The sequence below is a fragment of the Calonectris borealis genome, chromosome 17 (assembly GCF_964195595.1).
Source record: "Calonectris borealis chromosome 17, bCalBor7.hap1.2, whole genome shotgun sequence".
Taxonomy (NCBI): domain Eukaryota; kingdom Metazoa; phylum Chordata; class Aves; order Procellariiformes; family Procellariidae; genus Calonectris; species Calonectris borealis.
Genome location: NC_134328.1, coordinates 405,410 through 429,487, shown reverse-complemented (window position 1 = coordinate 429,487; position 24,078 = coordinate 405,410). Strand labels below are relative to the sequence as shown.

The window sequence follows — 24,078 nt, the reverse complement described above, 5'->3', positions numbered from 1 at the left end:
GGGACTATATTAGGTTGTTGGGAAGTGTGAGTTTATTAACCAGGATGGACTGTTACATGTGTTGTGTGTATTTCTTGAGTTGTTGGGTAGCATAAGGCCAAGATGGTGAAAATTGAAGTTGATACATACTGCTGGCAGGATTGCTGGCATTTCGTTCTGTTTGTAAGCAGAATGTAAGGCAGAAGCTATGGTCAGCCCAGAACAAAATAAGCTCATTGGAAATCAGCTGTCCTTAAGCACATATATTAAAGCCTGAACCTTGAGTTAACCAGGTTCTTAAATTAATGTGTAATATTTGGTGTACACTGAAATAGAGCATCTTGGTTATCCTGTACAGAGTGATGTAGTTGATGAGAATTTATTAGTGTGATTAACTAGGAACAAACTGCAGGTTTTCTTGTGCTGAATCCTTGCTTATATTCCATCTTGCGTGGAACAGTGAAACCAAGCTGACCCACAAGACTGGATTCTGCGATAACGCTAACATTTTATCTCTAGAAGACATCACTCCTGGCGCTACTAAAAATATTGCTGATGGTGTTTGATGCCATAAGTTACTAGATTTTTCTTGTCTTCCGGGCGACTCCATGAGTTCTGTGAGCTGCCGTATTGAGGTGATCTGAGTAACAACCACCCTCTCGCCCTGTGCACCCCTTCTTCACCCCGTCCTCCCCAGCCTGAAGGGAAAGGGGAGCCTTTGGCTTTTAGGCTTAGTGCGGTATGGAAGCATATAAAAACATGTTGTAATTCAGTAATTCTCACCTTACACGGTCCAACACTCGGTCCTTAGTCGACTAAATGGTGGCACTCCTACTGCAGAGGAGTTTGTTTATGCTTCAAACACCTATATGTGGCATTTTGGAGAAGTGCGAGGCCCTCCAAAGCTCTGAATTGGAACAGTTAAAATCTTCCAGCATTCTTGTTCTGGAGCTTTCTTCAACCATAGGTGGACAGTGCTTTCTTCTCTTATATTTGATGTGCTTTTAAACTTTCGTTAAGCTGAATCACTAGAAGAATAATTATAACTTAATACTAGACTTGCCTATGGCGTTAATTTTGTTTACATTGGAGAATGTTCTTTTCTGTATGAAAGGAAGTTGATTTTTCTGTAGAATCACATGAAAAGGGTTGGAAGTTCTGAAATACTTACGTAAAACTTCAGAAAATAGCAGGTAATTCCTTATTCTTTTGAATGTGTAACGTGGATCTCCTACATGATTTTCCTAGGATGTAGCAATTTTTTGGTCTTTGGTTATTTAGGACCAACTTCTTTACTAGTGTGCTTCAATGCAGTGTAGAACAGCTTTGTTGGAAATACGGGATTTGTCTTTCCATGTGTATTACACAACCATTGGAGTTCATGATCATCTTTACAGGGAAGAGGTGGTATGCACAGAAAAAATAAATTTGACTTTTTAAACTGGACCTCAGTTTGGTTGTCCGAGCACTTCTTAAAGCTACTTCTTAAAACTACTTAGTCCGGAGATGTTCTGTGTTTTACTTGAATAACTGGGAATTGGACGTCTGGTTGAGCAGTGAAAGACTTCTCTGGAGTATGTGCTCAGGATCTTACAGACTTTTGTGGGTAGTATTTTGCTCTAGAGTTTGTAGGGATAACGTGGGTGATATATTATTTTTCCTCAAAATGTGGTGTTATATCGTGCAATTCTAACTAAAGGCAAAAAATATAGGTGCCTGATGGATCTGAAGCTAAGTGTTGGAAACTCTTCCCTGAGAAAGGAATGTGCAGAATTCGGCTCAAGATGAAACTTCACAGGCGATGCCTCTCAACAGTGAGATCCCCAAGTTTTGAGAGCATTGGATCAGATGTGTGTGGCTATTGTCAATATAAATTGTTGATTGTGGGGGTGTAACATAACATCAGTTGCGATTTTACAGGCTATTTCTAACAACAGCACTTACCCAGTGGCTTGCTTACATTGCCTTTTCTTCTGAACCCCCATTATGCTAGGATGCACCTGTGGCTCTGTTTTATGTATTTTAAATAGAGTTTGACTTTATTATGGTATTTGTAGTTCATTTTTACTTGACAAACTAAATTTCTGCTACTAGAATAGTTTTGTGACATCCAGACCATGCTGTACCTTAATCTGCCAGTGGCAAGTAAGTTGGAGAGATTGTTTGTGAAATTGTCATTGTTGCAAGCTGTTAAGGATCAATCTATAATAAATCTTTTATAAATTGAATGTGTTTTAATACTTTTAAGGAAAGCAGTTTGCTTTAGCTGCTGGTTTTGCTTTGGACATACCCATTGTCTTATGTAAACCAGAAGTTTCAAATAAGAGACATCAATATTAGTTATCAAGGGTGGTTGTGAGGGGGAGAAAGTAAGAAATCAATGAATTCTAGAACTTCTGGAACTGTTGGAAAATAGAAAAAATTGAGTGTTGCAACAAATGTAAATAATATTCTGTCATAGTAAAGATTAATTGTTGCAAGTCTAAAAGCTAATACTTTGTGTGTATGGATGGTTATAAATATAAGTATGCTCTACGAAAACTCAGTGAAACAACATGAAATTTGTTTTTGAAATGTTGACTCAAATCTGCAAGCTGAACAGGATTGGTGTTCTTTGAGTGCATGCCAAGGAAAAAAGGAAGGCTATTAATAAAAATAATGAAACCCCAAGTTCTTTTAGTTTAATTACACCAAAACTGTATGCTTAGCCTGGGATCAGAGCCTTCATGCATTGTTTGAGCATAGTAACCACTAGAACCTTTTTCTCTCATCATGTGTCTGTTACACAGCACTGGTAAGTGATGAAGTGTTACTGCTTAGTCCGTGGTGCTCAAAACCGTACTGACGGTGCAGTGCTTGCTTCTTGGGAGTAACCTGGCACGTGCTAGCTGGGCAGCTTTCAAAGTGATGAAATATCAAGATGATGTTGCAGGGTTGTCTGGATGTTCAGAAGACAGATGCTTAAGAGAAAAGAGAAAGCATTGCAGGCTTCTGCTTCAGAAACAGGATGGGAGGTTGTACTTAGAACAACCCCATGCCTAATACAAGGGCGGATTGATGGCATTTTCAGAGCTTTCAGGATGGTCACTCCTCTTGGAGGAAGTGAACAGAGCCTTTATGGAGAGAGGTGGAGATGAAAGTCAACTGATAACACTTCACATAAACAATTCCGCTTTTTGTAGAAAAAGAGATGCAATTACTATAGTAAAATACAGTTTACTATGAAGAATGAAAGTAAATTCCAGAATTCTTGCTTTAGGGAGGAAAAGAGACTCTTTGAGCCAATGCTTATCAATAAATCCTGTTTAAAAATAGCTAACTGAAGTTGGGGCTAGTTTTCCTAATGGCTGAGGAACTCCACTATTTTCTTTTTTTTTTTTTTCCCATTCAGTATTTTTGTATGTATGTGTTTGGGAATGAAAATATATTAAGCTTTTGATCTTTTTAAGCTTTTCAGATGCAGACAGGTTTCAAGAGATTTGCACTTCTACTAACTGCACAAGCAGGATAACTGGGTGAAGGTGCTTACCTAGAGGCTAAGCAGATCTTCAGGCTTGACTGCAATGGATGTTGTGTCTTACCAGACCACCTACTTCTTGCTCTTGCTGCTGAGATACCCAGACTAGTCTATGATCAGGATTTTCTGCTGCTATTATTCAAGGAATGGATTGAAACTGGAGAACACCATACAGTGTATTTGGAAAGCTGTGAAGTGAAAAAAAACTTTGTGTGGGCTCTTCAAGGATGTCTGTAGGCAGCAATATATAAACAATTGCTGGCTGAGGTTCAAACTGATGTTTTCAGATTAAACATGAATTTTTTATCTGAATCCGTTAAGGAGCTATCCCTCTTCTTTCCATAAGGGTTCTGTCTATTGTTGTTAAATCTGCTTTCCTGTTATCCCCCGAGTTGGCGAGGAGGGAGTACAGCCTGTTAGAAGAACAGTTCCTGCTCAACTGCTCCAAACGGCCGGCCTGGCTGTACTCTGTTGCGTCCTGGTTGTCATGTGCATCAGCTGGTGCCCTACGATCTCCGGATGGAGCAGGAAAGGATCCCTTGTGGTTTGTAACTTCCCAGGGGTTCAGCAGAACATCTGGGCTGTGTTTCAAGGGAAATCCTATGCCATTACTAAATCCAAAACAGTAGGATGAGACAGCCTTCTGGATATTAGTGTATTGAAAGATGAATCCTTGAAGCAGTGGAATATTTTCATAATTTCATTGCTACTGATCTGGAGAAGAGATTCAGATAGCAGATGGGAGGTGGTCAGGTTTGAGGACTTGTCAGTTCGCCTCCTGGCTTCATTGTGTGATTCAGCAGGTCCCATCTCAAACTTTTAACTTTTCCTTACTGGTGTCTTTGTAACGTGGAATAAATATGTACATATTTGTTCTGCATGCAGCTTGAGAACTGTAGTAATGTTTTCCTCCTAGAAAGGAACTGCTGCTGTTGGGGGATGCTAAAGTTTATGGGGAGCTGGTTCTTTGAGGTTAGCTTTACTCCTGATCCTTTGTGCTCTAGTAGGGAGGAAAGGTGGCTCCTGGTTCTGTCTCCTGTTAGTACAGAAATCCCTGTTGCAGTAGAGGAAAATAGAGGAGAAAGTTTGGCACGGGAGCCGAGGCTGTCTGTCCTGATCTTCCTTGTTGTCAAACAGCTGGTGGCATACAAACGTGTACAGTTGTCTGTAGAACGGCAGACTGAGCAGATGTGAGGCTGTGTGAGATGTAAGCTGGTCTGGTGGAATGGTAGGTGTAGGTAAAGAAAAAACCTGATACCTGTGACTTCAGATTTTAGGAGGAATGTATTTATTAAAGGTAATGGTTTCTGTTGTGAATTTTGTTTGGGGTTGAAGGCAACTGAAGTGGAAGATGGATGGCTCTAACTAGTAGTTTGAACAGTTGACCAGAATACTTCAAACTAGCCTCTTTGAAAATGCTGGTGTTAAAGCAGATGATGATGATGACCTTAGTAGAAAGCTGAACTATGCTCCTCTTTGCCAAAAGCTTTGCTAATTCTTACTGAGTGCCGGTTTTGTCCTGCCGCCATCACTAGAGTGCTGTGCAATAGCGTATTAAGGATGATGTTAACATCTGTCCAGGGTAGAATGCAGCCTGGGACGTCTACGGGATTCAATGTTGTCTAATAAAAGCTTGTCTTTTCACTGAGATAAATATTTACGCCCTGCGAGTATGAGACAGCCATGTGGCTACTCAGATACTAGAAAGAGCAAACAATTGTTTCCTTATTTTCCAAACTCTGAAGGAGCTTCTCTATGAAATGTTCACGTGTAAAATACTTGGTAGAGCTCTCAAGCTGTCCAATCTCTTGAACGTTTTGATGCTTGAAGGCTTATCTTCTAAATTCAGTTTTGAGAGTTATAGCTATTCCTTGAACAGAAGTGTCTGCAGTTTGATATGTAATAAAATTCAGTTATCACCTTGTTACAAGATTATGTTACAATTTTTTTTCTGAAGGCAGCACCACAAAGAAACGGGGCTCTCTAGCTCCTGGGGCCAAGCTCGTAAGGGAGGTCTTGCAGGCTGGGGGGCTTTTACAACTCTTCCACCGTGTTGAAACAAACTTCGGCCTCTTCGGTTTAGGGTGGTGGCTGCTGCGCTGCCTGCAGGCGCTGTCTGGACAAGGTTTCCTTTCCCTGTGAGGTGAAGGCTGAGAGAGCGTCTGCACAGGCAGACCTTGAGCTTCAGGAACTGTTTAGTCGACAGCTGCCCCGGTGAAGTGACAACAGGCGAGAGAGTTTGTAAAAACTCGTTTCCCCCTGGGGAGAGCAGGGCGGTAGGTGGAGGGAAGGGCCCTTTGCTGCGGCGCCTGCCTCGCTGCAGCCCGTCCGTAGGGAGCCGGAGCCGCCGGGAGCAGCGGGCAGAGCCCGACAAAAATACGTGAATGAAAGAGGCGGAGCGCGGGGGCGGGTCGGGCCGGGCCGCAGTCGGTGCCCGGCGGCGCTGCAGCCGCGCTCCTCCCTGCTGTCGGGGCCGGTGAGCAGGGCGCGGGGGAGGAAGGAGCCGGGCCTCCCGCCGCCCTCTCGCGGCGGCGGCGCTGCGGGCGCGCTCGCGGAGCCCCGGCCCCGCCCGGCACCTGGCGCGGCCCGGCCCCGCCTCCCCGCCGCGCGCGCCACCGGGAGCACCTGCGGGGCGGCGGGGGGGGAGCGGCCGCCCCGGCGGGCAGCGGCGGCGCGGGAGGGCAGCGCAGCCGGGCGGGCGGTCTGACCTTCTGCTCTGCCCGCAGATGGCCGGGTGCGTGTCCAGGGTGGAGCTGTCGGTGTCCTGCCGGAGCCTCCTCGACAGGGACCTGGGCTCCAGCTCGGATCCCCTCTGTGTCTTGCTGCAGGACGTGGGCGGTGGCCAGTGGGCTGAGGTAAGGGCGGCCGTCAGCCCCCGCTTTGCCGTTGGGTGCAAACACGCCGGGTTTTCCCTGTTTCCATCCCGTTGGTTTTCCTAGCGGGTGCACGATACGTTTAATTCAGATTTGCATTCAATCAGCATCCCCGATGCCCACACTCAAACTCTGCTTGGAGTTTTACGTTCATTTAGTTTCATTAATTGCTCATACATTTGCTTAGAGTTGCATCAGGACGTTCGTTTGCCTGTTACGATATGGCCTGTCCTCTTTCCTTTACCCCAGAGCACGCAGTCCAGAATACAGTGTTTCACCAGCCTTTTTACCCCTAATTTTCAGAATTTTCCCGTACGGTAATGTTTATTATCGGATGCAATTTTGTTTCTTGGCGAGCCGTCAGTCAGCCTGGCGGCAGTGGCCTGGTTCGTCACCAAGCATGAAGCACAGTCCGGGGTGCGTGTGTTCTGGTGCCTGTGTTCAACCAGCACAGAGGCCCAGGGGCACAGATTAAAAGCTAGGTGGGAGAAAGCATGGTTCTTACTCATCATCAACGGCTTTGCTTCCGTGTTTGTGCAGCTAGATCGCACAGAGAGGATCAAGAACTGCCAAAACCCTGAATTCTGCAAGAAACTGATTGTGGACTACTACTTTGAGAAAGTGCAGAAGCTGAAATTCGGCATGTATGATATCGATAACAAGTCCTTTGATTTAAATGACGATGACTACCTCGGAGGGATTGAGTGCACGCTGGGACAGGTACGTGTAGAGGCGTGTTAAGTGATTAACAAAGTAGCAGCAAGGGTTGGGTTTATTATGAAAAATGGGGTGAAAGACTGCTTTATCAAAGGCTTCGACACATTCAAATTTGAAAACATCTTGTTGAACAGGTTAGTTGGCATTACTGTTGAACATAGTTATAAAAATCATTGTGTCAATCACAAAGTGAAGGTTAGAAATATACATGTTTGCCATTAATTGCTTAACTTAGAAGGCGCTTGTAGCACTAAAGTAAGGAAGGCATGGTACTTGGAGAGCTCCAATGGAGTTTCCTTTGGACAAAGTGATCATCAGGCAGTAAATTTGGGGAAATAAGGCTATTTGAGATTCTATATTCATTTCCTGAGGAGGGGTTTGTATAGCAAGCAGGAGAAGAAAAATGGGGTTCATGTTAGTAAAGAAAGACTTGATAAATTAAATAGTCTTTTCTGATTTTCCATAGCTTTAGAGTTGCATCAGGACGTTCGTTTGCCTGTTACGATATGGCCTGTCCTCTTTCCTTTACCCCAGAGCACGCAGTCCAGAATACAGTGTTTCGCCAGCCTTTTTACCCCTAATTTTCAGAATTTTCCCGTACAGTAATGTTTATTATCGGATGCAATTTTGTTTCTTGGCGAGCCGTCAGTCAGCCTGGCGGCAGTGGCCTGGTTCGTCACCAAGCATGAAGCACGGTCCGTGGTGAAAATGCTACTCGTGATGAAAATGCCTCTTGTGTCTCGGGGGTAGCAAAAATAGGAGGCTAAAGTTAAGTTTGGAGACGTGGTAGTGGGTACTGTTTTGTGGATAATGAGAGAAGATAATTTTCAGACTGTTCAGCCATTCAGGAACACAAACCGATGGCTGTCACTGTTGGAAATGCATTTAAATCCTTTTAGATCTTTTAGGACAGTTTGAAAATTTTGCTCCTCAAGAGTAATTCTTTGCTCTTTGTCTAACTTGATATTTATATTATTTGTCTTTTAACCTTAGGTTGTGTCCAGCTCAGTGTTCACGCGACCACTGGAATTGAAGCAGGGAAAGCCAGCAGGAAAGGGCACCATTACGGTAAAGAAGGTTTTTGTGTGGAAAACGTGGTTTCTTATTCTTTCATGTGTTGTCTGAGACAAAGTAACATCTCTGGTTTTCTGTCAGTGTATCTTCAAATGCTACACATGTACAGGAAAGATAGATATTTGTAACTACCGTTTCTTTCATGGACAAAGTATGAATAAAACTCAGGTTTCTTGTTTAATTTATCTATTTATTTATCCATTAATTTATCTATCTATCTATTTATCTATCTATTTATCTATCTATTTATTTATTTATCTATTTATTTATCTATTTTTTCAAATTTCTGTGGCACAGATTTCAGCAGAGGAGATTAAAGATACCAGGGTTGTGTTGTTGGAAATTGAAGCCCGAAACTTGGACAAAAAGGTATTTTTTGAAATTGTATTGCATGCTTTTGCGATATTTACAGTTAGTGCCTTTTGGCCAGGAATCTCTCTGTATTTGCAGACATTCAACTAAGCTAGGTAATCTGTGTATGAAAAAAGGCTCACTGTGTTTTGTTATTTACAGTGAAGTAAACTGGAGACATAATTTCATGTTGAAAACCACGATGTCAAACCAGAAACTCAACTGCCAGGTTTAGGTTTTGGGGGATTATTTTGGCTTTGGAATATTCAGTTCAACTACGTAATTGTCTCTGATGAATATTGTAGCTGTGAACTGAGCTTTCTGTTATGTTATTAAGGAAGAAAAAGTGGAAATTTAGGTACGCTGCCTTGATGTTATTTTAAGCCAAAGACCAATCCAGGGATTTAGTGACCTCATTGTTCAGTCAGCAAAGTGACATGATTTATAGTGACAAAAACGGTCTGAGGAGGCGGTCTTGGAATCAGAATTGATAAATTCTGATAACTTAGAAAGTGCAGCAGTTTAAAAGAGAAAAGTAAAATAAAAGCGAGGAAAAGAAATATAGTTTCTTTGACTTTGTGCTTTGTTTGAAGTATTGCGTGCTGATTAGCCAGCTCTTCTCTCATCTGTGTAAAATACAGGAGGCTGATTACTTCTGTTGGGTTTTTGTTTGCAGGATTTCTTAGGTAAATCGGATCCATTTTTGGAGTTTTACAAGCAGAGTGATGCTGGAACGTGGCAGCTGACGTACAGATCAGAGGTAGTATTTCTACGCTGAGTTGAGTTAAGTTACTCCTACTGAAAGTGGGAGTCCCACTCCTGGTCATGCTTTGCACCAGTTCTGCAATGAAAATTACTCTGACCTGGCACAGAAAATGGTTTATTTGCTGCCTGGTGACTGGATTAAGCTGGCTCAGTGAAGAGTCCAACCATGCACCAAGTGAGAAGAGTGGCAGGACTCTCCTCCTTTCAGTGGTGATGAGCTGTTAGGTTGGCTTGGCTCTAAAATTTAACCCTGAACTTCAGCCTTCTATTTCTTACAGAGCTTTTGCTTGGCCGTCAGTGCATGTCAGGGTTGAACTGACTGAGGCTGTTCTTAGACAGCTGTGCAGAACCCTCATGTTATGTTTCTTAGTGACTTGCACACCGCATCCCTCACGTGACATTATGCTGTAATTTTTTTAAGGTGATTAAGAACAACTTAAATCCATGCTGGAGGAAGTTCAGTGTTTCCTTGCAGACGTTCTGTGGTGGAGATTTTAATAAATCTATCAAGGTACAACCTTCAGAAATTCTCTTTGTTTGTTGTTATAAGTAGTCCAATCTCGTTGATGTTAACTATGAGTTATCAGGTTGTCTAGTCATATTTAAATTTTTAGATTGCCTTTCTAGAATAGTAGTGTAGCAGATAAGTGATTATATGTTTATTAAGTATGAAGTCTGTATTAAAACATCATGAGTTATCAAATCGAGAAGTCAGGAAATGCAGAAGCGACACACTATAATGATTAATCATAAGAAGAATTATATCTGAGTTTTCCACTATTCAGATTGGGTTTTGGTGGGGATTTTTTTGGTGGTGGTTTTTTGTTGTTGTTGTTGTTGTTGTTGTTTTTTGTTTGTTGTTTTGTTTTGTGGGTTTGTTTGTTTTTTAAATTGTGGCTTTCTAGCACTGTTTCTAAGTTAACCAAGAAGCTCATATATGTTGGACAAGTTTGAGTGCTTTAGGACACTGACATAGAGAGGGCTGACATCTGTCAGATTCATCCGTTCATGAGACTGGCAGGCTTGTCCCAACTCCTTTTCAATCTGTTCCAACTAGAAATTTGGTTTTGAGTCAGAACTGCAATTCCTTCTGGTCTTGTATATGATGACTAATTCTCTCTGCTCCTGGCTTATGGAGGTGGTAGCAGAACAATTACATCTTTTAGTACGTTTCTACAAAAGAAAATCTGATAGCAAATTAATTTGTTAATTTCTGTTCTAGGCAATGTGTTGATAACGTAAAGGCATTTAAATCCATAGATAGTTCTGCGTGAGTATAGTCTCTCTCTGCTTATCCAACTCCATTTGCAGAATTTTCATGCCTGATCCTGTCTGTGAAGAAATCTCATGCTGGAAGTTCAATCTGAAAGATTTAGTAAAAACCATGCACGCTAATGTTTTTATTTGTGCAGCATGACAGGTCTAAATAATTACTGAGATTATTAACCTGGAAATAGATGTTCAGGTGTGCTGGGCTTGTTGATATGTGGCAATGTTCTAAGTGGTGTTCATGAGCTTTTATTGTTGGGGAATCAACAGTCTTGGGTCAGAAAGAAGTCCTCTTGGTCCAAAAGTGAGCAGCAAATGTGGACAGGAGATGGCAAGGAGATGCATATTATCATTTGTCAAAACTGATACGAGATGGCATGGTTTACACATTCTGTTACATGAGGCTGTATTTGCTATACTCCAAAAAGATTTGTGTGGTTGGATTTTTTGTTTTGTTTTGTTTGCTTGGGTTTTTTTTTTTGCTTTTGTTTTGTTTGCTTGGTCTGTTTTGGGGTTTTTTGTTTGTTTGTTTTCCGGAAGCTTTCTGTGCTTTAGAATTCACTTTGGAGTGACCTGCTTCTTAAAAAAGGATAGATTTTTGCTGTTAGTTCGTTTCAGCCAAAATTCTCGATGCATGTGCAAATAATCTATTAAGTTTCACAATGCAGCTGTGAAAAAGGATTATACTGTTCTTGTACTTAACAGGTTAGGGAAGTCAGTCAGATTGGGGGATCCAGGCTGACAGGCAGCAGTTTCTGAGTTCTTCACTAAAGAATATAATACTGCATTGGTGTTTCATCTGGTATTTGCTGCTCTGAACCTCTTGTTTGAGACTTCAAAAAATTTACGTAGGAACAATTACATGTGAAATAATGGTAGTCAGTGAAGGGAGGACTGTTTGTACTTCAGCACAGTGGAAACAGCCATTTTGATGCATCCCCTAAACGTCAGCTTTGCCAGCTATGTGTGAGGATTATGTTCTGAATACGTGCATGAACATAAATCTTTTGATCAAATTAACGATGCTACCTAATATTTTGGTAATTCTTTCTTCATTGTGATGCAGAGTGATGTTCTCCTTGTTCTGTGTTAAGAACAGCTCAGATTTGTGACACAGCCTAATCTTCTTGACAGTTTCGTTAAAAATAGGGGCAAATGAAAGTAGCATCTCTCCCCCATAGTTATTTAAATGGAAATAGCAAATGTGAAATTTGTGGGTGTTGGTATTGGGACTAAAGCTGCCAGTCCATGTGTTTGGTGACATATACATAAAGGCAAATCCATTTTCTGTGAATTTTGAAAGTTCCTCCTGGAGATGAAAGGGGCCTTTTACCTGCTGACTGTATTCCAAAGCTCGTAATGAATATTGGATAGTTCATTTGCAAAGAAACAATTAATCAGTAAATAACTGTATACAGTGTCCTGCAGTATCGCTAGTAGGATTTTGTTTGCAGCAGCATCATGCTTTGGGCTGCATACAGTGAATCTTGGCCAGTTTTAGAAAACCCTTGCAAAAAGAGGTTTGTTTTAAGCCGTATCATGCTGTGAACGAATATCGAAACTGGTCCTAGATACAATTTTATTGGCGTGGTTGAGAGGGGCAGTGGGAGCAAGCAGGAGGGGAGAGGAGGTGCGTGGAGGTGGCAGCTGCAGAATTCTCTGCAGCTCTCCAGGTGTATTGGTGCAAAGGAGACCCTGCACCAGGAGTCCGCACCCTGGCTTCTGCACGAGAGCCTTCTTCTTTGGCCTCCCTGGCATAATCCGGTTGCTTTTGGGTGGTGTTTAAACATCAGAGTTGTTGAAAGAGGTGGAGTGGAGTTCAGGCAGGAGGGTGGGAGTTGCTTCATGGTGGAGCGTGCAGAAGAGAGGAGTGGAAAGGCGGTGAGTTGGGAAGGATACAGGGGCAGAAGGGTGGCACAGTTTCTAAGGTGATCTTGTTTTCCCATTAAGAGACTGAAGAATGACACGGTGCTTTCCATGTAGGTGGCTGCATTAGGCCATAATTCACTCGGCTTTTTGTACAGGTTTCCCACTCATACCAGTGGTAGATCCCTAGTGGATCAAAGTAGTCCTAGAAGAACCCTGTCTCAAATTCAGATATCTAGCCATTGAATTTGACATCCTTATTGAGGTGTTACCCATGGGTTCATCTTGTGCCTTCGTCCTGAGGAGAAAGCTGTCACTGTGGTTTATACTGGAGTAACATCAGTTTCTTGATTACTAAAGGCAGATCTCAGAGAGAGAGAGCTTTTGAATCTGTGTAGCACGTGAACTTCAACGGCGGCGAAGCAGCTGTTCACAAACTTGATTGACTGTTTCTGGAATTACTTGTGTTCTGCAGTCGTGTGTATTGTGCATTTATAAATGCTCCTCATAGCTGATTTTGTGGGGAGCTATTGACAATATATGTCTTACAGTGTTTGCTCTAAGCCATAGTTACTAGCATATTTGTATTTTTAAATGCATTGCTCTTTTGCATTATCTAGTTCTGAAGCTTTCATGCTGATTTAAACATGACTGGTTATTAAGTATTTATAATTGATTGGTATAAGATGCAGAAAAAGACAGACTTAGTGCTCTGTGGAAATGGCAATTTCTTTGTAAATTGATGCTATTGCTGAGCAGAAGAAAAGAGTATATTCAGAAAGTGCTTAGATAACAAATTTTTAATTGCTTCTTCCCATTACCCCAGTTGCATATCTTGTCCTGAATGATCTCGCATTTATACATCTGGGCTGTGAAATGTTGGGGGTTTTTGTGTTTTTTTGTTTGTGTTAATCTCTTGTGTTTTAACCTGGGGAAAGCTTTTCATTAAAACTTTCACTGTGTGTACTTAAATGGGTGAGCAATTGAACATCTTCCTTTTTGTGAGATGCACTCTGGGTGTCTCGCCTACTGTCAGATTTCAGTTAGTGATACGGATGACACCACCAGTTCAGATGTGATAGGGGAGTTCGCTAGCATCGCTGCAACGCTGTCGGAAGCAGGAGACCAGGTGGTGAGCAGCTGCTGTCCTCCCTAATGCAGTACGCTTGCCCATTGCTTGCTCTCTCGTCCCTTTCAGGTACAGTGTGCAGATCACGACAGCGACGGGGCACATGACTTGATAGGCGCTTTTGAAACTAACCTGACTCAGCTGCAGAAAGCGGGTGACGGCTCTCCGGTGAGCTTTCTCAGTCCTCTGCTAACTTAGTCCATAACTCAGCCTTTCACAAACCCTTTTTAATATTGACGTCAGAGATACATTCTTAGTTGTCGCCTCCAGAAGTGAATTTTTCTGTCTGTATCTTTGTATTACTAAGCCAACATCTGGGAATAATAAAACCTGGTGTGGGAATTATATTGCTCTGTTTTCCTTGGGTACTATTACCATTCATATTCCTGAAGACATCCTTGAGCCCATTGTCTGCTGGCCGCCAGCCACTTTTCCCAACAGTTCAGCTTGCTTTTGCCTCTGCCGAGTCAAGTGGAAATAAAAGGACTTGTTCATGCTTTAACAGACAAGTCCAGAGGTAGGGCTTGTCTCAGATAACATTTGTGCTTGAGCTGGTCGCCCTCAGGAGCACTCTGGTCGCCTTTCTAGATAACGGAGAGAAGCAGTGCTTCCAAGGGCACTCTTCTTACTTGTCTTGGGCATCCAGTTTAGGATAAGTTCAATTGTTTGCTGGTGGTGCTTGTTTCTCTCTGTTGTCTGCAGTGACAACCTGAACTCTCATTCTCATGGAGATGTCTCATCTGAATTCAGACAAATAAATCTGCACACAGGACGTAGCCTAGGACTGCTTCCAGTTGCCAGCCAACTTGATTTCTGTGGTTATAATCCTGAAGCTGGTGGAAGACTCTTGTCTTTTTCCCTAGCCCATATGAAATCAGAACTAATGCGAGTGAAACAAAGCAGTGAAACACTGCCATTGGGAGCCTGCCACCTAGGCTTTTTTGGCCTCCCCCACCACGAGATTTTGCCTCCTTGTCTTCTGTTTGAGTGCATTCCCTTCCCTTAATGGAAAAAGAACCTGATTATGTTAAGAGAAATGCTTGTATTTGTGACCAACTTTTTTTTCCTCTGATACAATGACACTGTTCCATGATTGCGTACAGAATAACAGTTATAGTGCTGAGGAGAGAGACTTTTCTGAGGTCTTTCCTTGTGTTTTGCCCAGTAGCAAAAGTATCCCATTTAACTTGCCAAATAGCAGCCAAAGTAGTTGCAAACATTTTTAAAATTAAGTTTCAGAATTCTGACAGATATTTGGGTAACACTGAAGTTGTGTGGTGTCTGACACCATTCTGTTTCAATAATTTGCCCTGCTGTAAATGCAGGTATTTTGGAACTTGCTTCTTGCATGCTTGCTTTCTGTAGGTAGAATTTGAATGCATTCATCCTGAGAAAAAACAAAAGAAAAAGAGCTACAAAAACTCTGGCATTATTAGGATAAAATCCTGCAAGGTAGGAAGATTTTTGTTGGTTTTTGGCTTTTTTATTTTCTGATTGTATGAAATCTGTTGTTATGGGGAGGAGTAACACTGTCCATCTGTTGCTCTAGATTGAGACAGAATATTCGTTTCTGGACTACGTTATGGGAGGCTGCCAGATTAACTTTACAGTGAGTTGTTTCCCCACTGCACATCTTGGTAGATGACAGGACAAGAGCAATGAGGTTGTGATTAGTACTTTTATTTGCAGTGTGAATGACTGCAAATGCTGTGTGAATTTGCGGTGATGAAGACTGCAAAAACCAAATGATATTATATTTTTACTTTTTGTGATCAAGTAGCAACTTCAATGGAACTAGGGTTTCTTAAACTTTTTTTGAAAAATCGGTTCAGTCTATCAGTGGAAAGGAGTACTACTTCTTAAACATGTATGTACCCCAGCGGGAGGAGGTACGCAGGCTTGTTTGCTTGTCCCTGTATGGGGCTACCTGTGTGCCTGGGAGGAAGGGGGCTATGTGGGCCTGGTCTAACACTCTGTTTCTGGGTATGGTTACTACTTCTCATTTGCTTATGTTAATGCATCAGTGACTTGCTGTCATCATCTTGACTGATTAGGTGGGTGTCGACTTCACTGGCTCCAACGGAGATCCCAAGTCACCAGATTCTCTTCACTACATCAGCCCAGATGGGATAAATGAGTACCTGATTGCCATCTGGAGTGTGGGAAGTGTAGTCCAGGATTATGACACGTATGTAATGAACTTAAGTGATCTAGCCACCTCATCAAAAATGTGTCTCAGCAGGTGTCAGTGACCAAGGTTGATAGCTTGTTCCAGAGCTGTGGTGTTTGAATGACTGAGGTGCTACCTTTCCTTGGGAGATCCCTTCAGGAGCTGCTACTGCTTCCTCCTGCTTCTGTGACTGCCAGGGGGGGCAGTGGCAGCCCTTTGTACCTTGGCATATTTGCTTGGTATGTCCCTCCAGGTCTGCCCTTTCATGGCCCTGGGTTACTCTGTAATGCTGCTTTAGCTGGTCACTCATCTCTTGTTGCTGATGGTGCATTTCAAACGTGAACGCCCTGTTTGATTCAATGGGAACATGTTTGTCAGCTCTGTCCTTTAGCCAGGCTGTGGTTGGGTTGGCTTTTCTCTTGCTACTTGGAAGTCTCCCCAGAGTCCTGTGGGGTGCTGCACTGAAAGAAATTCTGAAACTCAAGCCCAAGCCTGCAACCCTTGGGTAACTGGTGGCTGGCCATGGGGAGCTAGATGGTGTACCCGTTCCTTGTGGCAGCAATTGAACCTTGGTCTCCAGCTGCTTTCTGGGAAAAAAACAGAATAGTGAGGTATTAAAGAATTGCTCTTTCTCATTTCTTCTTGTTGCCCTTTCTCTCCAGGGACAAGCTGTTTCCTGCGTTTGGGTTTGGAGCTCAGGTTCCTCCTAGCTGGCAGGTAGGGCCTTCACAACGCTGGGCAGTTGCTCTGTCTGTGTCTGCATTCCGTAACTCTTTGCAGTGTCCCCTTTTCTAGGTATCTCATGAGTTTGCTTTGAACTTCAACCCCAGCAACCCTTTTTGTCAAGGTGAGGACACCTCTTTATTAATATTTCACTGAGAGGGACAGATGTTTGAAGTGTTGTATTTCTTTTATAACTGGTGAAAAACAGATGCAGCACCAAGACATGCAGCAAACTAGATTTACTCTCACCTGGATGCTGACAAGAGTGGATGTGTGTTGATGCAGACGTCTGTGCGGTCTACGTAAGCTCCAGTGAAGGGGTTTAGATTTAATTTGATTGTTAGTCTGTGCTGAAATTTTTGTTGCTGCAACTTGGTTACTTCTGGTACGTTATCTGAATCCAGTGCAATTCAGATCAGCAATGTTCCTGTGCTAGTCATGCTTCCAGAGCGACCATCTGCTAAGGCTGTTAGAGACCATCGTTGCTTCATCAGCAATGGGTATATGTTCGAATGTTATCTTTTAAAGCGTTGTCTTAAAAGCTTACTCGCTTTATAGCCGCCGTCTTTAGTGGAGGTTGTTTCAGCTGTTTTTAATGTCTGCTCTTTAGGCTGGATTATGACCTTTTAGGACTAAGAACTCTCTCAGCATGCAGTGACACAGAATTGTTCTTGAACAAGCATTTTTAACTTGGTTCAGTTTTTCTGTATGGTCTAAGGCCAACAAAAAGTGGAATCTGAGATTCAGTGTTAAAATCCAAGCATTTCCTCCATCATTGGCATTGTCTGCCTCATTGGGATCTGTGTCTTTGCGCTTTAAGAGTCCCTGTGCAGTAGTTTTGGGATTTACTGCACTAAAACCTGCATGATGGAAAATGCATGCAGTAGCAAATGAAGCTACATTGATACAAGCCAGGAATAGGCCAATTTAGATGGATCCATAGAAGAATATGCACCATTTAAAATCGGACTCTTTAAAAAATTTTGTTTAGTTAACCTGAGAAAAGCTGCTTGCATAGGAAAAACCTTAGGGATTGCTATTTCTGTTACAGAAATGTTTGAATCCTGAATCAGGTATCATTGTCTAACTTTCACGCAAGGAAAATAAAAAGTTACTGTTCCAGAGAGCTTCTGACCTTGTTGTCTATAAATTAGACTATAAGCAATTAAACAAGACAAATTGGATGACAAGGTAGAAAGAACAAGGTAAACGTAGTCATCAGCGTGCCTTCATTAGATTATTTTCCCTGCAACTTCCATGAGCTTTGTGATGTTAGAGGCACGAAGAGTAATGTGAAGAATGTAGAATGGGGGAGAAATCTGCAAATCTTCTGCAGGTGTCCACTGGTTTCAACCCTGTGCTTTGTGTATTTGCTATTATCCTGCTGCTTATTTGTCCTTTGGGAGTTCACAGCTGTGTGAGAGTTATTATCCTTTTGCCGTACCATTTAGTAATGCTTATAAAATAATTACCGGAGAAGTTGTGAGGCTCTTGTGGCAGCTTGCCTTCCTTGCATTACAGGGATCCAAGGAATCGTGGATGCCTACCGCCAGATCCTTCCTCAGATCCAACTCTATGGGCCAACCAATTTTTCTCCTATTATAAACCATGTGGCAAGGTTTGCAGCACACTCAGCACAACAAGGAACTGCTTCAGTGAGTGCATGTCCTTTCCTGTGGATCTGCGTTGGGTTGATGTTTCTGTTTTCCATGTTCATGATAGGATAGAATGGAATGGTAAGGTGATGTTGTCTTCCTTCCTTAGGATGCCAAGTTTGGTCCTCTCCTACCAGCCTACAGAGAGGCTGTTGGTACTCTCTTGGTACATACTGATATGAACCTGTACTTGGTAGACACTGACATTAGTTTCCATTGCTCAAGTCATATTTATTTCTCCTTTTCACAGTTTGCTGGCATTGTACTTATTATTGAAATATACAGGGGTGCTGTGTTGGCTTTTAGACCAGTTGAACTCTGTCAGCAGTTGCCTCGCTCTAACCTCTCTTGCCAAGCTCTGTCACCTGAAGGGAATGCATACAGTATAGAGGGGCTCTATATATTTTATTCCAAACAATTTTGCTCTCAAGAATGTACACAAAGACTGCCTCCAGGAAAAATATCCGAGGGCTCTACTATCTGTCCCACCATGGTGGCATGCAGAATCAGGGTATCTAGAGGGCCAGATTGACAAAGGAGTCTGAGAACTGTTACATCAGTATGCTAATTGCACTGCAGAGCATCCATGCTACCCTGCAGTTGCGTTCCATGTCTCATTTGTGTGCTTGCGTGCCCACAGCTGCTGTTAAAATTCAACTCCATTTCTTTAAACTTCATTCCTTTTGCTTAGGGGTGAAGGACTCATATTTCCTGATAGGTTTAATTGATTGCATTTTGACAGACCAATCAGAAGGAATTTTGATGTACACTCTGATACTTGCTTTATGGTCTAGCTGTGTCAGTATTTTTGGTTCTACTTATGTTTGTGTGTACGTCGAAGGCACTTCCCACACTGTGAGGTGCTTGGTCTAGGGAGATCCATTTCTTACATTTCTGAGGGTATTTTTTAGCCTTCCCAACACTTGGGGGAATCTTCTTATTTCTCTTTATATGTTAAATATTTCCATTTTTTCTTACAGATGAAAAACTAACTATTTAAATAAAGAATCTGTCAGTAATGGGTACAACCATAGTCACATTTGTTGTTAACTGGATTTTGGAATTGGAAGTTCAGTTTTCTTTTACTTTCATTGTGTGTGTGTCTCACTTTTTATTTTCATTTTAAGTCTGTAGATAGCTGCTATAAAACAGTGGTTGCTCATTTCAGAACCAGGTACTAAACCTTAGCCTCTGGAAAAGGAAGGAAATTTTAAACACTTTACCATGTTAATCTGTTGGTTTGAGGTGTTTTTTTCTTTCTAGAAAAGCTCTTGTATTCTTCCCCTCTTGTTATCTCTGTGTCTTTGTGTCGTGACATTTGTCACTGCTGCATTTTGAGATTTCTAATACTTATAATTTAAATTATGGGTAACTAAAAAAGAAGACTCTCTGAGTTACACTCCAGGATTATTAAATATTAAATTTTAGCCTTTTTGAGATGTCAGTGAGTAAAGCAGCATCCATCAGTGAATTTTATATGCAGCTTTGTTGATTTAGTAGAACTTTGCTCATCTCTAGTACTTTCTGCCAATTGATATAATTGTTCTTTATGAATTGAATTTAAGCCTCTATATTTTTTCTAGTACAGAGGACATCTGAAGTGCACAATGAAAGGTCTTATGCATACGAAAAAATGGGAATAAACATAAGTTTCCTTAATGTCTTATCCACAGCACCATCTGATTTCTTTCTTAGAGTAAGAAATTGCTCCATTATGTGAGCTTTGCTGTTGAACTCCCTAACTGGTGGTTTCTAATGTTTTTCAGCAATATTTTATCTTGCTGATCATCACAGATGGAGAGATCACTGATCTGGACCAAACTAGGCAAGCAATTGTTAATGCCTCCAAGCTGCCAATGTCCATCATTATTGTTGGAGTTGGTGAAGCTGATTTCAAAGCAATGGAGTTCCTTGACGGAGACAACGGTGTCCTGAAGTCCCTGACAGGAGAGCCAGCTGCACGAGACATTGTCCAGTTTGTGCCTTTCCGACAGTTCAAAAATGTAAGTTGTCTTTAACTTCAGAAGAGTCCAGTTGCCAATATATATATCTAGTTACTACATTAAGAAAATGAGCATGGGTCTAGACAAGGCAGCAAGCTGCATGCTCAAAGTGCTGTCCAAGCTGCTTGTTCCCAGTGAGAGTTGAGATGTTTGCTTCTGTATTTGAAACTGCGTGCCTTGTTGCAGTTCTCTTGCGGCTTTTCTTAAAGAGCTCTTGTTGTATCATTGATTTAGTATATGGTCTCTTAGCTATTGCAGAGTTAAAGGAGTAAAGGAGATGTTTTCTCTTCTGGAATGCAAACATTTAGCCAAGGAACTGAGATCATATTGTCAGTGTCTGATGTCGAGTCCCGTGGGTGGTTTAGAATCACAGAATCATAGAATCATACAGGTTGGAAAAGACCTCTAAGATCATCGAGTCCAACCGTCAACCCAACACCACCATGCCCACTACACCATGTCCCTAAGGGCCTCATCTACACGTCTTTTAAATACTTCCAGGGATGGTGACTCCACCACTTCCCTGGGCAGCCTGTTCCAAGGCCTGACCACTCTTTCAGTAAAGAAATTTCTCCTAATGTCCAGTCTAAACCTCCCTTGGTGCAACTTGAGGCCATTTCCTCTCATTTAAGCTGAGATAAGTCTTCCTTGCTGTTGAAAACAGTTCTGTCATTCCCCAGCTCCTCCCTACTTCCACTGTTGGCACTAGCATTCATGCACGTTGCACAGTGAATTGGGTTGATGAGTGGCGTCCAATGAAAACCCAAAATTAGAGCAATTGCTAGTGGCTGGGGCAGTTTCCCACCCAGGGCCAGATCAGGGCCATATAAAGGCTATATGAGCCTGGGCTTGAGGTGGGAGCAGTGTAGGGGTGGGAACAAGCGATTCTCATCAGCAGTGCTCACCGAGACTGGCTGGAAGAGCTCCTAAAACTGCAGCTAGCAACGCTTGAAACAGGGAGTGAGACGTGGCCGGTGGGGGGCTGCACTCTGAATTCTGTAAGAGAGTTTGTCACTGGGCTGATAAGTGCTTTCTCTGCAGTATTTCTGATTTATTCTCCCTGTTCTTGCAGGCTCCCCGGGAAGCTCTTTCCCAGATGGTTCTGGCTGAAGTGCCTAAGCAGCTGGTGTCGTACTATAAGTGGCAGGGATGGCCACCTGTGAAACCACGGCAATAAAGATGATGTAGATTGCAGCCTGACCCTGGCCACCTATATCACTGGGGTGAAGAGAGCTGTCTGCACCCACACTCTCCTTTGTGGGTGCTCAGTGTCTCGAGATTCACACTCATTCTCTTACCTGCTTGTGCTCTGTATCTTTGATCTTTCCTGTTCCTAATCGGAAGGAATGTAAATATGGAAAAAACACAACTGCTGGCAGTTTTTGTCACAGAAAAATAGACCTTGTTGGTTTTCCACCTTGCAACAGTGACACATCATACCACGCATCATTGCTTGACAAGGCCCATCCGCTGCTTGGTATCAGCGTGGGCATGTGCACTGAGCTGCTCACGCAGCACTGCTTCAATGCTGAGTTTGGTAGAAGTATTGCAGTTGTGTTTACTGTAATGATACTTATCATATGTTCCTTGATCGGTTTTTCTTCTTCCATCAAGCTGCCTTGGGAATGGGGACCCTTCTGTACTGGTTGGTACCAAAGTCTGCTGGTTGGATGCCTGAGGTGGTTCTTGTTGTGCCTTCATAAAGTGCCAGTCTATTTTTATATGTAGAGGTTTATTTTTAAATTTCAGTGACCATACTTTGCAATCTTTTTTTTAATCACGTTTTTCTATTAGCAGTAATTGCTTCTGTGATGGCCTCTTGCTTGGAGCCATTGTTGCAATTTAAGAACACTGCACTTTGCTTATTTGTGGGGGGATTAATGAGAATTAATCACTAATTAATCGGGGGGTGGGGTGGGATAATGAGTCACATTAATGTGACTTTCAAAATCCAGCAACTGGAAGCATTGAAATAAAGATGCTTTGAGTGCTTTCTTTCTGTCACAGAAGTTACGAAATGAAGTAACTAACTATCTGTGGAACTCCGAGGAGGTGCTTCCTTGTCCTCTGAAGTGTGAAGTGTGTATTATGTGGTCTGGGGACTGTAGAACAGGCACATGATAGCAAAGCACAAGTCTTTTGAGAGACGGGATAGTTCATTTCAAAATAGAGATACAGAAACTTGGGCTTGTCATCGCACTACAAGTGGTCATCACTTTCAGTTTCATAAATAAATAATCTGCTTTGACTTATATAACGTCTGGACTCTTATTTCCTTTCTGGGCTTTTCCTTTTGTTTTCCAGCAATGTGGATGTTTTGGTTTATGGAAGGTCTTTGCTAGTACTAGCCTGGTGGTGATTCTGAGTTAGCCTAGGTTGAGTTGATCAGCTGCAAAAGCAGAGCAGGTTGTCCATCATCATTAGTTTTGTTGCCTGTTAATCCCTAAGACTGCTGAATGTATATCCTGCAGTAAGATGAGCTGTTTCTTTACTGTGAAATTATGAAAGAACTTGTCTGCTCTATCAGGTAAACCAGGAAATGGTGAGAATATATTGGAAGACTGCCCTGGTGATTCAGCCTGTGAAACTGGTAGGTTACAAACCTGTGTGAAAGCAGAACCTCGGTTTGAATCCACATCCATCCTCATCTGGATGAGGGGATCGAGTGCTCCCTCAGTCAGTTTGCAGACGACACCAAGTTGGGCAGGAGTGTTGATCTGCTGGAGGGCAGGAAGGCTCTGCAGAGGGACCTGGACAGGCTGGATCGATGGGCCGAGGCCAATGTATGAGGTTCAACAAGGCCAAGTGCCGGGTCCTGCACTTCGGCCACAACAACCCCAGGCAACGCTACAGGCTTGGGGAAGAGCGGCTGGAAAGCGCCCGGAGGAAAAGGACCTGGGGTGCTGGTTGACAGCCGGCTGAACATGAGCCAGCAGTGTGCCCAGGTGGCCAAGAAGGCCAACGGCATCCTGGCCTGTATCAGAACTGGTGTGGCCAGCAGGAGCAGGGAGGTGATCGTGCCCCTGTACTGGGCACTGGTGAGGCCGCACCTCGAATCCTGTGTTCAGTTTTGGGCCCCTCACTACAAGAAGGACATGGAGGGGCTGGAGCGTGTCCAGAGAAGGGCAACGAAGCTGGTGAAGGGCCTGGAGCACAAGTCTGATGGGGAGCAGCTGAGGGAACTGGGGGTGTTTAGCCTGGAGAAGAGGAGGCTGAGGGGAGACCTCATTGCGCTCTACAACTACCTGAAGGGAGGTTGTAGTGAGGTGGGGGTTGGTCTCTTCTCCCAAGTGACAGCGGTAGGACGAGAGGAAATGGCCTCAAGTTGCACCAAGGGAGGTTTAGATTGGACATTAGGAGAAATTTCTTTACTGAAAGAGTGGTCAGGCCTTGGAACAGGCTGCCCAGGGAAGTGGTGGAGTCACCATCCCTGGAGGTATTTAAAAGACGTGTAGATGAGGCCCTTAGGGACATGGTGTAGTGGACATGGTGTGTTGGGTTGACGGTTGGACACGATGATCTTAGAGGTCTTTTCCAACCTGTATGATTCTATGATTCTATCTTCAACTAGACTAGTCGTTCTGGATGGTATCTGCCACCAAACTAGTATGTAGGTTGTGTTTGAAGGGCCGTGGGTCTAGGACCACTGCTGAGCAAAGATGAATTTGTGCTAGTTTTTTATTCAAACCTAGTTGTGACCATGATGTGTTCTCCCAGGTTCCACAGGCAACAGACAGCTTCCTCTAGAGAAAGCTGGGCTGTCTCTCCTGAAATACTCGATCATCTAGCCTGCAGCACCCAATTTTCTTGTATTTAGATTCTTGAAGGAAACCAAGCAACCTCTCTTCTTGAGTGGCTGCCTAAACTAAAATGTGTTACAAGTGTGGAAGAGAGGGAGGAAAACTGCCAAGTCGTCTCTGAGAAACTGCGCTGTGGTTGAGAGCATCCTTTACTCATGTTTTCAGCTGCTTACAACCTGTAGGCAGA

General features: G+C 42.9%; 1 protein-coding gene across 6 annotated transcripts in view; it reads left to right on the top strand.

Moving 5' to 3' along the window:
- The window catches only part of CPNE1 (copine 1), a 44,735-nt gene extending 22,387 nt beyond the window's left edge, over window positions 1-22,348 (top strand). For 5 of the 6 annotated variants that reach the window (XM_075166158.1, XM_075166159.1, XM_075166161.1 and 2 more), the window contains 15 exons: window positions 6,223-6,351; window positions 6,910-7,089; window positions 8,080-8,154; window positions 8,458-8,529; window positions 9,188-9,271; window positions 9,698-9,787; window positions 13,610-13,708; window positions 14,906-14,992; window positions 15,090-15,149; window positions 15,595-15,728; window positions 16,373-16,427; window positions 16,506-16,557; window positions 17,955-18,088; window positions 19,855-20,091; window positions 21,164-22,348. In XM_075166158.1, the coding sequence (XP_075022259.1) occupies window positions 6,223-6,351; window positions 6,910-7,089; window positions 8,080-8,154; window positions 8,458-8,529; window positions 9,188-9,271; window positions 9,698-9,787; window positions 13,610-13,708; window positions 14,906-14,992; window positions 15,090-15,149; window positions 15,595-15,728; window positions 16,373-16,427; window positions 16,506-16,557; window positions 17,955-18,088; window positions 19,855-20,091; window positions 21,164-21,268 (1,593 nt within the window). In that variant the 3' untranslated portion in view covers window positions 21,269-22,348. Of the gene's footprint in view, window positions 1-6,222; window positions 6,352-6,909; window positions 7,090-8,079; window positions 8,155-8,457; window positions 8,530-9,187; window positions 9,272-9,697; window positions 9,788-13,609; window positions 13,709-14,905; window positions 14,993-15,089; window positions 15,150-15,594; window positions 15,729-16,372; window positions 16,428-16,505; window positions 16,558-17,954; window positions 18,089-19,854; window positions 20,092-21,163 lie in introns of those variants that run through there. The other variant, XM_075166162.1, reaches the window with a different exon arrangement.
- The last annotated feature ends 1,730 nt before the right edge of the window (window positions 22,349-24,078 follow it).